This window comes from Mastomys coucha, unplaced genomic scaffold, assembly GCF_008632895.1.
Source record: "Mastomys coucha isolate ucsf_1 unplaced genomic scaffold, UCSF_Mcou_1 pScaffold22, whole genome shotgun sequence".
Taxonomy (NCBI): Eukaryota; Metazoa; Chordata; class Mammalia; order Rodentia; family Muridae; genus Mastomys; species Mastomys coucha.
In genome coordinates this window covers 220,780,809-220,796,404 of record NW_022196905.1, presented here as the reverse complement: position 1 = coordinate 220,796,404, position 15,596 = coordinate 220,780,809, and the positions used below count along the sequence as shown (strand labels likewise).

At 38.5% G+C, this 15,596-nt stretch overlaps 1 protein-coding gene across 15 annotated transcripts in view; it reads left to right on the top strand.

The window, feature by feature from the left end:
* The window catches only part of Il15 (interleukin 15), a 75,851-nt gene extending 61,323 nt beyond the window's left edge, over positions 1-14,528 (top strand). For 11 of the 15 annotated variants that reach the window (XM_031340479.1, XM_031340483.1, XM_031340482.1 and 8 more), the window contains 6 exons: positions 1,369-1,467; positions 2,598-2,695; positions 3,742-3,826; positions 9,335-9,379; positions 11,545-11,682; positions 14,139-14,523. In XM_031340479.1, the coding sequence (XP_031196339.1) occupies positions 1,456-1,467; positions 2,598-2,695; positions 3,742-3,826; positions 9,335-9,379; positions 11,545-11,682; positions 14,139-14,249 (489 nt within the window). In that variant the 5' untranslated portion in view covers positions 1,369-1,455 and the 3' untranslated portion in view covers positions 14,250-14,523. Of the gene's footprint in view, positions 1-1,368; positions 1,468-2,597; positions 2,696-3,741; positions 3,827-9,334; positions 9,380-11,544; positions 11,683-14,138 lie in introns of all 15 variants that reach the window. The other 4 variants (XM_031340476.1, XM_031340470.1, XM_031340475.1 and 1 more) reach the window with 2 other exon arrangements.
* Positions 14,529-15,596: the final 1,068 nt, after the last annotated feature.

Below are 15,596 nucleotides of genomic sequence, written 5' to 3'. Positions count from 1 at the left end.
ACATGCACAAACAGTTCTCTACGCACATGCGCAAACAGTTGTTTAGGCGCCATCTTGCCATGGCGAATTCCTCTCAAGATTCACGGCTCCCCACAATGCTTTCCATTGTGGGCTCAGGGGGCTTTGGCTTTAGGGACAAACAACAGCCATAGGTGTAAACAGACTTTCTGCTTAATATATGAACTGCTGCTGGAGGGGGAAGTCTAATGCCAGTGTCACAAGGAATATGGGGGGTCAATACTTAATGGAAGCATTGTACTAGCCACACAGTCTAGTATCTTGTTTTATACTCCAGTAAATATCAGGGTTTTTTTTTTCTTTTAAGAACAATATACTGTAGAATGTAAACTAGATGGCAAGGTGACTCAGTAGATAACAGTGCTTGCTGCCAAATCCGATGACCTAAGTTCGATCCTAGATCCCCAAGTGGTAGAAGAAGAGAGAGAATGCTCACAATTTGTTCTCTGACTTCCACACATGTACCATGGCATGTTCATGCGTGTACACTCACACTCACAGATACACACACATATCGTACACACATGCACACAATACAGATTCCCACATACACCTCACATACACAGACATACAGATGTGGACACACAGACAGGCACTTAGATGCATACACACACACACACACACAGAATAAATGTAAAAAATTAAGAGTAATATATTGCACATAATTTGCAGCAAATATTTGAACATTAGAAAGCATCTGAAATGTGTAAAATATTGAGATAATTGATTCTAATAAATTAGTCAGTGAAGCAACAGATCTTGATATTTTCATTAGTAAGGTCTACTAGTGTGTATTATTTTTGACAGCAAGACTATCCATATTTGACATATTTTGAGCCTGAACATTTTAATGAAATGGGCTTTAATGAGAGTGTGTTTAACACACATTTCCCTGTTTTGGTTTAGAAAAAATATAATTTTGTTATATAGGAAATTCATAAATGGTGTTCCTATTAAAAATTATTCTAAAGAGCACACCTAAGACATCTATCTGAAGCCTGTAGATGTGGCTGTTGTTGTAAATTTGATTATCAGTTGGTGGTTATGTGAGTCTTTTGTATTTGGTTGCTCTAATTTTAATTGAGATGGCCCTGAAACCTGTCAGATCTGGGACACTGTGTGAAAGAATGGCTTTGTCCTTTCATTCAGACAAACCTGGTTTTTAGTACTGGCAGTCATGGACTTTCTGTGATGCCAGATCAGATTTTCCAAATGATGCTCTCAGGAGGGCTAAATCTGATGCCTACCCTACGAAAAGCAGAGGTTGCATGATTACCAGGCCTCTCTCTGTCTGCTTCTGGCTTACTCACTTGTGTTTTGATTTCATCCTTTACTCTTGTTGTGTTGCAGGAGGTGTTCTGGATGGATGGCAGCTGGAAGCCCATCGCCATAGCCAGCTCATCTTCAACACTGAAGCACTTACCTGGGCATTAAGTAATGAAAATTTTGGTAAGGGAAAAAAAGCAGGCAAAAATAGCATATCGCTTTTCTCATAAGGTCACCTTAATCTCAGTTCTGCTTTATAATGAGTGGCAGGATCATTTGCTAAACATCTCTAGCTGTGACAGATGTCTGTTTCTCCAAGGTTTATCTTGATTCTAGAAATAAGTAGCATGGGCTTTTGAAAACAAGACTAACAGTATGCCTGTGTTTTTTGTGCTATTGTTAATGTGTTACTCCACTTCCCTCAGTCTCTTTTGTTCTCTAAATGTCTATTCGCTCCATGCACCATGTCTCTGAGGGCAAGGTCTGGTGTTTCGCATCTTTTCAGCAGAGTCTGCATAGAGTGCAGACGCCTGGTGTTTGACGTGTTGACTGACACTGCTCTCTGCAACTATAAAAGCTCTGACAGCACTGAAGAGTCAAGTCAGAGAATTAAAAGTGGGTCTATCTTGGACAAATAATGTTGTAAATAACTGAGAAAAGTTGTCATGTAAAGCTGTTAGAATGAGAAAGGATACACTTATTTTTGAAACAGGATTTCACCACTATGTAGCCTTGGGTGACCTGGAACTCATTATCTAGACCAGGGTAGTCCTGAGCTCCCAGAATTCCTTGCTCTGTCTCTCTCGTCCTAGAATTGAGGGTATCAATCCTAGCCCTGCCCCAAACACCTTTATTGGTTTAACTGTATCCAGTTTTTCTCCATGTGATAATATATATTTTAATTCCCATATGTTTGCATGAAATTAATGTATAAATAGTGTGCTTGCTATTGTGTTAAAATCTGTGCGGTTTATAATGTGTAGTATGTTTATAAAGAGAGAAGGGTGAGAGGAAGAAGATGATGATAGAAAGAGCTCAATAGTCCCAAGAGTATACATGTCAATCACTAAGAAAGTCAGTTTATCATTGACCTCCAACTGGAGAAATGTCTGCTGGAGATATTGTGCATACAGACAGCTAGAGATCAGAATAAAACAAAACAGAAGACCCACTGAAATTTCACTGTTTCCATAAAGAGTATTGATTGTAAAATGGCACCTTTACAATTTTGGACTTAAAATACAATAAAATGCAGTCTCCCGTGTTTTTAACTAGAGATACTTTACCATGTTGTCTACGTTTATGTTTTCCAGAAACCATATATGAAGAATACATCCATCTCATGCTACTTGTGTTTCCTTCTAAACAGTCACTTTTTAACCGAGGCTGGCATTCATGTCTTCATTTTGGGGTAATTTCATCTTTAGTCATAGCTGTTATCATGTTAGCAGCCATGATCATTTGTCCCTGAATATCTTGATGTTGAAACTGTGTTATGTTCAGTTTCCTTGTATGTAGGTCTTCATTCTTCAGTGTAGGATATCAGGTGACTGTGGAGCTGCTTGGGGGACTTTTGAATTCTTACTTGAGGATTTTGGCACCTTGGCAGTATTCCATATGAGTATTTTACCCTGAAAGCAATTGAGCTTTTTGCTATAACTATTCCATATACTAATATCATGTATGCAAGTTGTCCTCATTAGACAGATTGTCATTGGCTGACATGGTTTGTTCCTGATCTTTTTTAGAATAACTGTTTTTCCTGGGGCTTTAAGAATCACTCCACAGTCACGTGATCAATGTGTCTTTTATTCGGGATATTAAATGTGAGTTTTAACCAAAGTGAATAAACTTGTAATCACCCATCTTGTATTTAGCCAAATCTTCAGTGACTATGAAATCATCCTAACATCAGATTAGTGTGGGCATCATGAAAAGGGGACATTTAATCTCATAGCTGTCAAGAGAAAGTGTTTAGAGTTCAAAATTTTACACTTACTAGCCCTAAAAGTTTCATGGAGCCTGTACAATGAATAATCAATTCAGGAACATTCATTAAGCTATGGCACAGATCATGTGCTATCCAAATTTCATTGTGGTAATCAGATTATATAATAACATAAACAGGTCATCTCAGGAAGTTCACCTGCTAGTTATTAGCTTGTCTCATTATGGTTCCTGACACCTGCGGTTACTTATAAACTATTCACTTAGCCTTTCTCTGAGCACTAAGTGGAACAGTTGGACAGTCTTCCTCAAATTAGCTTAGACTATCAAAATTGTACAATATTTTCGATATTTCCATCCACCCGCTGGGCTGTCAGATCTACAGAGACAGAATAAGACTGGATGTTTTCCTAGTGAGAAGATCATTGATCTTGGTTGTTCTGTTGCTTATTTACTCAGTCAGACAATAGCACCCTCCTCCAAAGAGCTTGGTTTTGTGTCTTCTTACAGCTGTGTCAGTGTAGGTCTCCCTAAAACAGAGGCCAACTGGATAGATGTAAGATATGACCTGGAGAAAATTGAAAGTCTTATTCAAGTGAGTACATATTTTTCATTTTTTGTTTTAATATTTGATATATATTGTTTGTATTATAACTTTTATTCTCAAGAATTTCATACATATATATATATTAAAATATGATTGTATCTACTTCCCATTTTACACCTTTTAAGACCTCTCTTCTATTTGCTCACTGTGTCTGTTCCCAACTTCATATCTTTTGTTTCTTGCTTTTTTGATAACCCACTAAGTCTAGTTAATTTTCCAGTATGTACATGGCCATGTTGCCATCCACTGAAACAGAATAATAAGAGTGGGACACCAACAAAAGAGAATAATTCATTTTCTCTCAGTAGCTATCACATGCCAACAGGTTTTAATGGGGAACAGGGCCAAGAAAGCATATCCTTTTTTAAGCTGTCATTTTGGCAGACAAGATCTGTGCAGATAACAGAGTACTGTGAGTTCATGTGTGTGACAGCCACATCAGATCCAGAGGACAGTATTCCATTTCATTTCTTCCCACCTTTTGGGTTTTAACTGTTTTCTGCATCCTTTTCATCTGTATCCCCAGAGTCTTGGCAGGACAGGGAGTGGGGTTCATAGAGATGTCTTATTTAGTGCTGAACAGTCAATCTCTTCTTCATAGCACTTTGACCAATTGTATCCCAGCACTGATTGCTTACTACTGGGGAAAAGAAATAAGAAATTCCTCTGACCAAGGTTGATGGATACCAGGTCTACCAATGCAACCATAAATACTTAGAAGGTAATTTGACAGCAAGGCCATTGAGAAAATATCAGTGGCAGGCTCTACCCTAGGGCATTTGGCCGCCCAGACATGGGATTTTGCTCGGGGATATAGTACAAGGCATAATTTTATTATTATTATTGAGCAGTTCTCCAATCCAATCCAAAAGCAGTTAGTTATCCAAAAGAGTCATGGTACTAGCCATATTCTTCATGAAATTGGTTTTGTGGCATATAGGGGCAACTGCTGGGTCAGGTCATTTTTTTTCCAGAAAGAAAGCATATAATGGCTTGGAGTATGCATGCCTTATATTTTTCTACAAATTCCTATGAAATACCATTTTATATAATAATATTTGTAAAGAAATATATGAACTTTGCAAAGCCTTCTAAGACATTTTTTTAAATTTCTAATTATTGTTAAGATTTACACCTTTATCAGAGCTAAGAACCATGTCTAGACAGTTCCTGGGCTCTAGTGTAGAACCTATTGCTGTTCTTTTGCTAAATGCACAGCATAAAAGTAACTCCTAATGACATCATTATACCCAGAGATTAGTGTATTTCCCAAAATTCATCACAGAAGCTTCTTTTTGCACTAGATGGTAATTAAACACAGAGACCACAACCAGTCAAGGTGCAGAGGATGTGAGCCTGCAGGGAACTCAGCCCTAAACGGGACTTCTGTATCCCAAGCTCTCTTCCCATGATTTGGATATCTGTGTATGAGAGGTATTGGAAAAATTGTTAGATCCCGAGGCAGTAGATGACTCCAAGGAAACAGTGTTTGCTCAACCCAATAGGGCAGCTGCACATATGCACACATACACATTTGTCAGTACACCCCAGACCCACACAATCTCAAATCAAATCAAATCCCAACATGAAATGTGGAAACTGACAGAAAGTTTACTCCCAACTGAAGAAATACTGGCAATTAGTAGTTGCTGAGAGAAGGGAAATACGCTTTCTTTAAGTGTGTTGTCCTTGGTTAAGTTACCTAGCAACAGTGGATGGCCACACATCTAGAAAAGGTTTATGGTTAGCACAGATCATACTTAATTAAGAAAGAAGAAACAAAGAGGGCACAAAGCTGGGCAGGTAGGGAAGGGGTATGGACATGAAAGGAGTTAGAAGGAGAGTAAATATCAACACTAGTGTACAAAAATGTCAAGAAACTACTAAAGAAAAAAATATAAATTCAATTTCAAGCTTACAAGTTAGAAACTTATTTATCTGGAAAATAGGTTACAGGAAGGTACCCAATATGTCATTAGTCCTAGATTGAGGTAATTTCTCTGGGGATTGTAGATTGTCTTTTCCTGCCTAGAGATACCAGATGACCTAGTAGTAGGTTCTGCTCAATCAGTCTAGTCAAGAAAGATTGGGAATCCCATCCTAAATGGTGACTCTGAAAGCTATAGTTTGTCCCCACGAAGCAAGTAACTTGGTCTGAAGAAGGGGCTCTTACTGCAGTGAGAGAGAGTTACAACGGAAGGTCTGAAGAGGTCCTGAAAGCTAAGCTGCCATTAGAATCACAGCACACAACAGTAAGTCAGGATGCCACAAAGCATCTCAATAGGTGATTGGCACTATGCAAAAACAGAATACTTAGCAGGACAAGTCCTAGCATAATAGCCATCATATTCAGGCATAAGGAAAAATCATTAATCATACCAAGAAGAGGAAAGCCACAATCAAGGCAGGATTAGCCTTATGTTAGTATCAGATAAGCCATCATGATGGAAAATGGAAGGGCTAATGCCAAGAGCAACATTAATGAAGAAAGAAAATTCATGAAGAAGAAACATTGATTTTTAATATATATGCACCAAATAACAGAGTCTCAAAATTCGTGACACAAAAATTTAACAGCTCAAAGGAGAAACAGACAAGTTTATGATTACAGTTGTGAATTTCACCATCTCCTGCCCAATAAATAACTAAACTATTAAGTAAAAATATTCCAAAAACATAGGAACCATGACAAAGCCAGCTAATGGGATTTGACTACAGCATGAAAGCAAACTTTTAAAAATTCACATAGAACAGTCACCAAGACTAAATATCTCCCAATCCATAAAGCAAGGGGTATAGAACTCACCGGAACTTTGACTGTGCAGAAAGTATGGCTAGAACAGAATGGAATCAAACTTGAGATAAAAAGATATAACAGGAAACCCCCCAAATCTGCAAATTAAGCAATATATTTCTAAGTAATACTTGGGTCAAAGACTAATTCCCAAATATATGCAAACAACCTCACAGACATGAATAAAATGAAATCTGGTTTGTTATAATGTGAACTGCTAACAATGAGGAAAATTTAAAAATTCAATGCATGAATTAGAAAAGAGGAACAGTGCTAAGCATCAAGCCTGCAACTGAAGTTCAGTCTCACCAAATTAGAAGAATCACAAAGTGAGTTCAATACAAGCCAAAGGAAGGAAAGAATAGATCTAGAAGCAGGCACTAATGAAACTGAAATTAGGAAGGCAGGGGGGCAAATCAATGAAACATAAAGGTACTAATAGAAAAAATCAATGAAATTTATAAACACCTAATAATAAGAGAGATTGTACCAGGCATCAGCACCATGGATGGAATTGGTGGCAATTGGCACAGCATCTGTAGGGATAACATTTGTCACTGTTTCCCTCAGTGTTTTATAACTGTACCAATGATTTACAGGAAATGGGAACATTCTTCAAAGACCATAAACTCCCCAAAACATAAGAATGATGAAATTGGTGGTTCAAGTACTACTACAGCCACTGACATTGTTCAGCATACCATGCAGAACCTCCTAGAAACCCTCAGGAGCAGCTTGCCTTGCTCCAGCATCCTGAAACCTATTTCAAGCATTGTTCATGATGTATACAGCTTATTTAGAGCACAGGAAGAAGCAAGTCCCTTTAATTCAGTTTAGGAGACTAATCTTACCCTGATGTGAAAACTTGATAATAATACATTTAAAAATGAAACCAAAGATAAGCAGCTCTCAGGTACTTAGTATAAAATTCCTCAATACAATATTAACCAATCAGATCTACCAGTGTATTATAAAAGGAATTCTATATCATTACTGTATAGAATTTAGAATTTATTCCAGGGATGCAAATCTTTTGATTGTTTCAAGACATCAGTCAATTCAGGCTGACATATCAGGGGCCAAAAAAGAAAATCATGTCAATTGATTTAGAAAAGACATGATAAATTCAATACCTCTTATAAACGATGGATTGTCCTTCTTTAATGACTGCCCATACCCCATTGTGTGATTGTCTTTTTATAGAGGATCTTTAAAAAGTCATTTAAGTGAAAACAGGGTCATTAGGATGATTCTAATTCAATATGGCCAATTTCCTTAGAAGAACAGGAAATTATGCTCCAAGGAGGGTACCCACATGAGGAAGACACCCTGAGAAGACAGAGAGAAGAAAGGATAGGCATTGATAAGGCAAAGTGAAAAGTCTTGGGAGATCATTCCTGACATCTCCCTCTGAGACTGATTGCCTTCAGAATTCTAGAAAAGTACATGTCTTTATTTAAGTTATCCAGCATATATGAAATTGCTATAGCAACTTCAGCAAACTTCTGTTGAACTACTTCAAGATGAAATTTCTCAGCAGAATAGAAACAAAGGACAACTTCTTCAACTTGATATGAAATATTATTAGAATACTTAAACTCTTGCCAGTGAGGGAAAGACAGTTTCCCCCTGGGATTAAAACAAATCTCTCACCACCTTTATTTGCCATGTCCTCTCTTTTGGTATATCCATCCAGTAGATCAAGAGATCTATGTGGCCAAGACATGAAAGGAAACAGGTACCCTAAAAGCATTCCACACAGTGAAAGAACCCAGTCTAAAAATGCTTCATGTTGGGCGAGTCCAACTATTTGTCCTTAGAGAGATGATAAAACTACAGAAAAAAAAAAGACAGCTGGTTAGCTTGGGTTAGGAAAGGAAAGAGTGAGCAGGGAGAGTATGGTGTTCTTTAACAGTTTCACTGCAATGTGTGCCATCAGAATGCTGGGTACCTGCCAGTTTATATTTTTTAAAAAAACATAGAATATATGTTATATATTAAATTATTGATTTGGGATCTCTGGTGGAATTGCCAGTTTCTAATGGCAAAGCAAACCGCTCACATATTTTCTAGAAAGCAAAAAAATAAGAAAAAATAAAGAGATGAAAGTCCTACAGTGTCCTTCAAATTCCAATCTGAGTGACTGTTGTCCTTCAGCGGCTCACCATTTCCATCCTGGAACAAAGACTTTCGGGGCATTAAACACACACACTATAGCTATAACAAAGGGTATAACAAATGTACATAGTCTGTGAAGCATACTACCCATGAAGAGAACTGGAGTCATAAAGGGCAGAGGAGATTGCAGACATTCCTCTGTCTTCCCCTATAACACAACTGCTCAAAGTGTTATTTTTTAAAAAGCTAATCTTAAAAGGTTGCATTCTATATAATTCCATTTCTTTCACATTCTTGAAATGTTAAAGGTCTAGGATTGGACAGGGGGGTGAAAACTGGTAAATCTGGAGAAGGGAGAAATCAATATGAATTTCCCTGCTAGGAAATTGTGTTGTGGCTAAGCAAGTTCCTGCAGGGAAATGCAGAGGAGGGTCAGGCAGTCTCTCAATATCTCTCTTATAATTGCAGGAGCTTAAAACGATTGCAAAATTCAAGTTTAATTTAAGGGACAAAATTTATTGTTTACAGGAAGTTGCTAGTATCATACCTAGATTTTTCATACGATCGTCTTTTTTCTTTTTCAGTCTATTCACATTGATACCACTTTATACACTGAGAGTGACTTTCATGTGAGTACAGTTAGGTTTTTCAAAATTGCTATTTCCCAGTTCTTCAGCCATATTTTCCCATAACTTCATTGAAACAGTTATAGTTTTAAAATCTCACTTACGGTGGGTTCGCTTAGTGCTTGACCCATGAGGGTGTGTTGAATTTTTGGGACTCATGGCAAAATGCTATATAAATGCTACTTTTGTAATGGTGTCAAATCACAATGGAAGAAAACTAGCTTTCCAGCAACGTCTCTTATCTCTTTCTGTAATGTAGTTAGATTGTCATATAATTAGATACGAGAATAGGACTAAATGCTTCCATCTAAATGTCTTCCTAACCCCCATTACTTTAGTGCTATACTGTGAACATCCTTGATACCTGTACTGGAACTTGCTTAGAGGTGACCATGCTTTCTATTTTGCATGGATCTTACGCTTGTAAGAAGTCTTTCCATTAGTCTCTATGTAAGATAAAAGAATAAATCCAAATGATGTACTAGAATTTCTAAAGGATGAGCTGGCCTCATTAAAGTATAACTGATGTTGTGGATGGCATTTGGTCACATGTTCCTTGTTTCAGTCAAGGCTATCACTAAAGCGAAGAAATAGATCTCCAATTTTATCGCTTGGAAAATGTTAATTTAAATAATTGTTAACCTCCCACAATTTAAAGTTACCTAGTAAGAATATCAGTGAGGTTTTCCCTGGGGCGTGTCTACGGAAGGTTTTAATCATGGTGGGAAGGAAGATCCACTCCAAATGCGGGCTGCATCAGTTCACGGGCTGAACCCTGGACTAAAGAGTAGAGAAGGCGAGAGGAGGCCAGAACACAGCTGCATGCATTCTCTCTGCTCTTAACTGTGGTTCTGACTAGCTAGCTTAAGTTCTGTTGCCTTGACTTCTCTTCGATGATGAACTGTAACTTGGAACTGAGAGCAAAGCAGACATTCTTTCTCACTGAAGTTGCTCTTGGTCAAAGTATTTTTATCACAGAGACAAAGAAATGAACCTAGAAGCAAAACCAAACTGTGTATTGTGTGTTCGGAACCATCACCTGGAACTTCTTGGAAGTGGAAGGTGTGTACTCTCTGCTCATGGCTTGTTGCATAGAAGGCGGAGCCTGAAACTCAGACAAGCAGATGTCCACCAAAGGAGTGTGTGGGATCTAGAAAACCCCTCCTCTGATTTTAGCATATTTTCTGTTTTTCTCTGCTATTCTTTTTCCTAATTAGAAAGCTTTCCCGTGCAGATGACAGCCTTGAAACTCAAAGGTGATGCAAAGATTTCAACATTGAAGTGTAGATGTGAATACTTGAGCTCAGGCTCAACTAATTTCCCAGTTAATGTTTCCTTAATTTTTTTTTTTTAAGTTTAGGGTTTTGTGAAGTAACTCTTACAAGAAATACATTTTCTTGTTCACAGTCCCTTTTTTGGCCAGCCCATAAGTGGGTACTGCCTTTGTTTTGAGATTTCTTAGAATCCTTTCTTCTGGAAACTGTAGGGATAGTGTGACTTACAGTTACCACTCTATAAGATGTGAACACATAGCATGACCCTAAACACTTTTTACAAATGTTCTGTCACTGCTAGGCTGCTCATTCACCAGCTGGAAGAGGGTGCTCAGTGAGATAAATAGCCTTTTATGACCATGTTTTCTTCTGTATAATAGTATTATCCTTCTTTGTTAGTGGTTTTAGTTTTGATGTCAAAATCAAATGGAAAACCACTTCTCATGCAAGTGTTTGTTTGGCTTAGAATTCCAAGTTACAGTCCATAATTATGGGAAGTCAGGACAGGAACTTAAAAGTATCCAGCTAACAGTGAAGAACAGAGACAGAGTAACTGCAAGAATGCTTGCTTGCTTGCTTTCGGGTGGCTCTCCTCTGTCTTATACTATTCAGGACCTTCTGCCTGGGGAATACTGCCATCCACACTAGTTTAGGTCTTCCTCCATGAATTAACAATGAAGACAAGACTACCTTCTAAGTTGTGTCAAGTTGAATTGAAACTAAGCAGTGTGGATATTATGTTTCTTTGTAAAATAATAAGATGGGCTTGACAGGTTTTTTGTTTATTTGTTTGTTTTTTTACTGTCAAAGTCTTATCGATGTGAAAATGATTAATGGGAAAAGGTTTTTTTTTTGTTGTTTATTTATTTTTTAAACTGGCTCTTTTCTTTTTAGCCCAGTTGCAAAGTTACCGCAATGAACTGCTTTCTCCTGGAATTACAGGTTATATTACATGAGTACAGTAACTTGACTCTTAATGAAACAATCCGAAATGTGCTCTACCTTGCAAACAGCACTCTGTCTTCTAACAAGGTGAGTGATCCAGCAGCCATAGAGAGCTGCATCTGATTATTTTTGGCTTGCTTGCTTGAGATAAGGTGTGTATATATAAGCAGAGTCTTCTATGGTGCACGAGGAAGAGAATTTGATTTCAGTGAAGTGACATCCAAAAGTGGTACCAGTGCTGGCATGCACAGAATCGTCAACTTGTTGATCCCCTTGGTAAACATTCATTTCTGAATCATGCCAACCAGTGTGCTTTAGTGTCAGAGTCATATTGATTTCAAATACCATATTGGCAAGAGGGTACAGTGGACAGACATTAATGTGATCAAGTGTTTAGCATCAGAAACGGTAGCTCATATTTATTGGGTTAGGTCTTAATACTACACACTGATCTTCATTTAGACTTTGGACTGATAAGGTACTAAATCCTCAAAATCTCTCTCAGAGACTGGTCTCTTCCCTTTTTTTCATGGCTAGCTATCTCTGTTTCTGTTTGGATGTTGATGCACATGGGAAGCACGAAATTAACCGTGTGCCTCAGTTTGTTCAGTGAAAGGCACGAGAGCTGTGATTCTACTCCAGCTTCTGTCCTCTTACCTTCTAAATACTGAAGTAACGGAAAAATTAGAACAATCGAAAGTGTGAGTGGTAAATATTATTTAGAACATCCCAGACAACATGAGCAGGAGAGGGATACAAGAAACAAATACTAGTGACTCCTTGGTAGGCTGAGGTGCAAGGAATTGTGGCAAGCATAGTGAGACAACCATAGTGAGCAAAGCAAGGTGCAAACAAAGGACCATTGTCACCACAGGAGGCAGAGTGAAGTGATTTTGTTTAATAGGCGCTTCAACCCTTTTAAGAAGCACCTGTTCTGAGGAGGGAGGCAGTGTGAACTAGCTAATCAGTGAACGAGTGAGCTGGCCAGTTACCACGTGTGTGTGTGTGTGTGTGTGTGTGTGTGTGTGTGTGTGTGTGTGTAGGGGGTTCTAGGATTCTTTCTGGTGTGAAGAGGGGTTAGTCAATAAGGTGGTATGTTACACAGAGGTCAGGGAATGGGTGACAGGGACACTCAGGGAGCACCTTTAGGCAGACACAGCTGGAGGTACAGTGACCTGGAGATGCCTTGGCTTCTCCTCCAAAATGCCTGGCTGCCTCAAGTGTCCGCTCAGATGCCACCTCCTCAGCGATGTCACTTATTCTTGTTTGCCATGCTTTCCCCACATCCTCACTCACTCTCCCCAGCTGTACACATGCCCCACACTGATAATTACGCCCTAGAGTCAGTAGCAGTAATTATCTGTCACCATTGGAAAGTTGGTGTCAGAGGACATACATTTTAGAGTTCTTTTGAATGTGTGATTACAATTCCTAGGACATACACTTCATACAAGTATCCATCACTTGGAATACTTACAAAGTGAATCTATTCATGGTGAAATTACCTCTGTAATGTTTTATCATTGCTTATTAATGGTAACAGATAACTAACTCATCGCGGTGTCAATGCAGGGTTTTAGGCTGCAGGTTGGTGCCATCTCCAAAGTGACAGTTTGGTGTAAATACTGGAAGAGTGAATGGGGCTGCATGGTTGGGAGACCTGTGCAGAGTTTCAGTTTGCATGTCAGTTCGGATGAGCCACTAAGCATGTTTGCTTTCCTCTCTGATGTTGTTTCGGGACCAACTAGAGAGCCCTATTAGCATTACAACAGTGTCTGGCATTCATTGTGTGCCTTCTACATATTGGGGAATCTAATTCCAAATGCCTAATGAATATGAAATCTAATTCTGATTTTCGCTGGCGCAGTCCTCAAGGTTCAGTTGATCTTTGAAATGTTTATTCATGGTGGCTGCAGTTATAGTATTCTAGCTGTCCCCAAAGCTGTGTTTATGGCATTTGCCTAAGTGGTTCAGATCAACCAATAACATTCAGTTAGCTTTACTCTGTACCAAGCCTTATGCTTATTGCTGGGAAACAAAAGAGATGGTTATGCTTCCCAGGAATAGTAGTTAGGCAACTGTAGTCTAAAAAGGCTAAAATCTGTGATATAGGCATATCTAATTATTATACATATGATATACATCACACGAACATATATACACACACAATATGTATAGAACAGAAAGGCGAGTGCTCATGAAGTACAGACTTCGAGAGAGATTTAAAAAAATGAAAGAAATACCACTACAACAAGGAGAAAACAATCCAATCCAAACCAAACCACCACCACCACCAACAACAACACAGTGAAGGGCTTTAAGCAGGAAGGATACCATGTAACATGAATGTCCAGTGCATTTGCAAAGATTTTAATCCAAAGTAGGAATATCCAACCCCTATAAATCTCTCGACTCTTTCTTACTATTTTTCAAAACATGATTTCATTTGCCAATGTTTTTGTATTTCAAGTAATATGATACCCCCCCCCCCCAGAAGAAGTGTGTTGTGTCGGCGGATCTAATTCTTCCTCCTTGTTTGGCAGAATGTAGCAGAATCTGGCTGCAAGGAATGTGAGGAACTGGAGGAGAAAACCTTCACAGAGTTTTTGCAGAGCTTTATACGTATTGTCCAAATGTTCATCAACACGTCCTGACTGCATGAGAGCCTCTTCAGTGTTATTAAGAGACCTCTGCCTGCTGCGCGGAGGCAGCATAGCTCCGTGCATTTGCAATCTGCTGGGAAAACACAGCTTCCTAACCAGAATCTGATGATCCACTTGGATCACATGAACTCTCCGAAATGAGGAGAGGAAAAGAGCTCTTGGATTTATTTTTGCTTGCTTGTTTTTAATTTATTACTTCAGTTGTACATATTTTGTAATATAACAGATGTGGAATAAAATTGTATGCATATTTTATCAACTGAAATTTAACTCTTACTTTGCCCTTTTTATTAATGTGTGTTCGGCTGTGTGTGATGTTTGTGTGTGTACATGCTTGTCTTTGTGTGTGTGTGTGGGGGGGTGCAGTGCATGCATGCACAAGTGTATCAAGGCAAGAGGTTGACCTTGGCTACCTTGCTCATTATTTTCTACCTTGTTTGTTGTTGTTGTTGTTGTTGCTGCTGCTGCTGCTGTTGTTGTTTTTAAGGCTGAATCTTTTCCTTAACCAGGAACCCAGTAATTCTATGAGACTAACTGGCCAGTGATCCTAGGGATCTTTCTGTTTCTACTTCTGTAGAAGTGGGATTACAGGCATTTGCCGCATCTCTGGCATTTTACACGTATGCTGATGATCTGAATCCAAATCTTCATGCTTGTGTGGCAAGCATATTCTCACTTGAGCCATACATTGTAGCAAATGAAGGGAATGTTTTTGTTTGTTTTAGGGTGATAGTCCTTCAAGAAAAGTACAAGAATACACAGAAAACTGTTGTTTACATCATAGTTTTATTTTAGGCTCACAAATTTTAATACCATACACACTTGTTGAATTTTTTAAAGGCCCGATTTGTTGGATCCCATTTGGTTTGACAAAAATACAGTTGTTCCTAGGTACTGGCAAAATGGCTCAGGGGTGGGACTATTTCCTGGACAAGCATGAGCATCCACATTTGCATCCCCAGCATATTTGAAAATCTGGTCATGGCTATGTATACCCCTCTCTTTGTGAAGGAACAAAAGGATCATTGTGGCTTGCTGGCCACCACAGATTTGGATGCATGGGTTTCAATGAGTTACACTGTCTTCAAAAGATGTAGAGGAGAGTAGTAGGCCAGGGCACTCCATACATGTTTACCCACATGCATCCAACACCCAAACACAACTTAAAAATAGCTATTAATAAGCTTTTATAGTCCTTACTAATATTATTAATTAGTCTAAAATTAGGAAGCTTTCTAGCATTCCTACTGCTAGAAAATTGCCAAAATGTATCATCTTTGACTTTAATTTTCCAATCTAATTGTTAAAGAAAAGTTGGTCCCTGTCCAGTATTTGTTT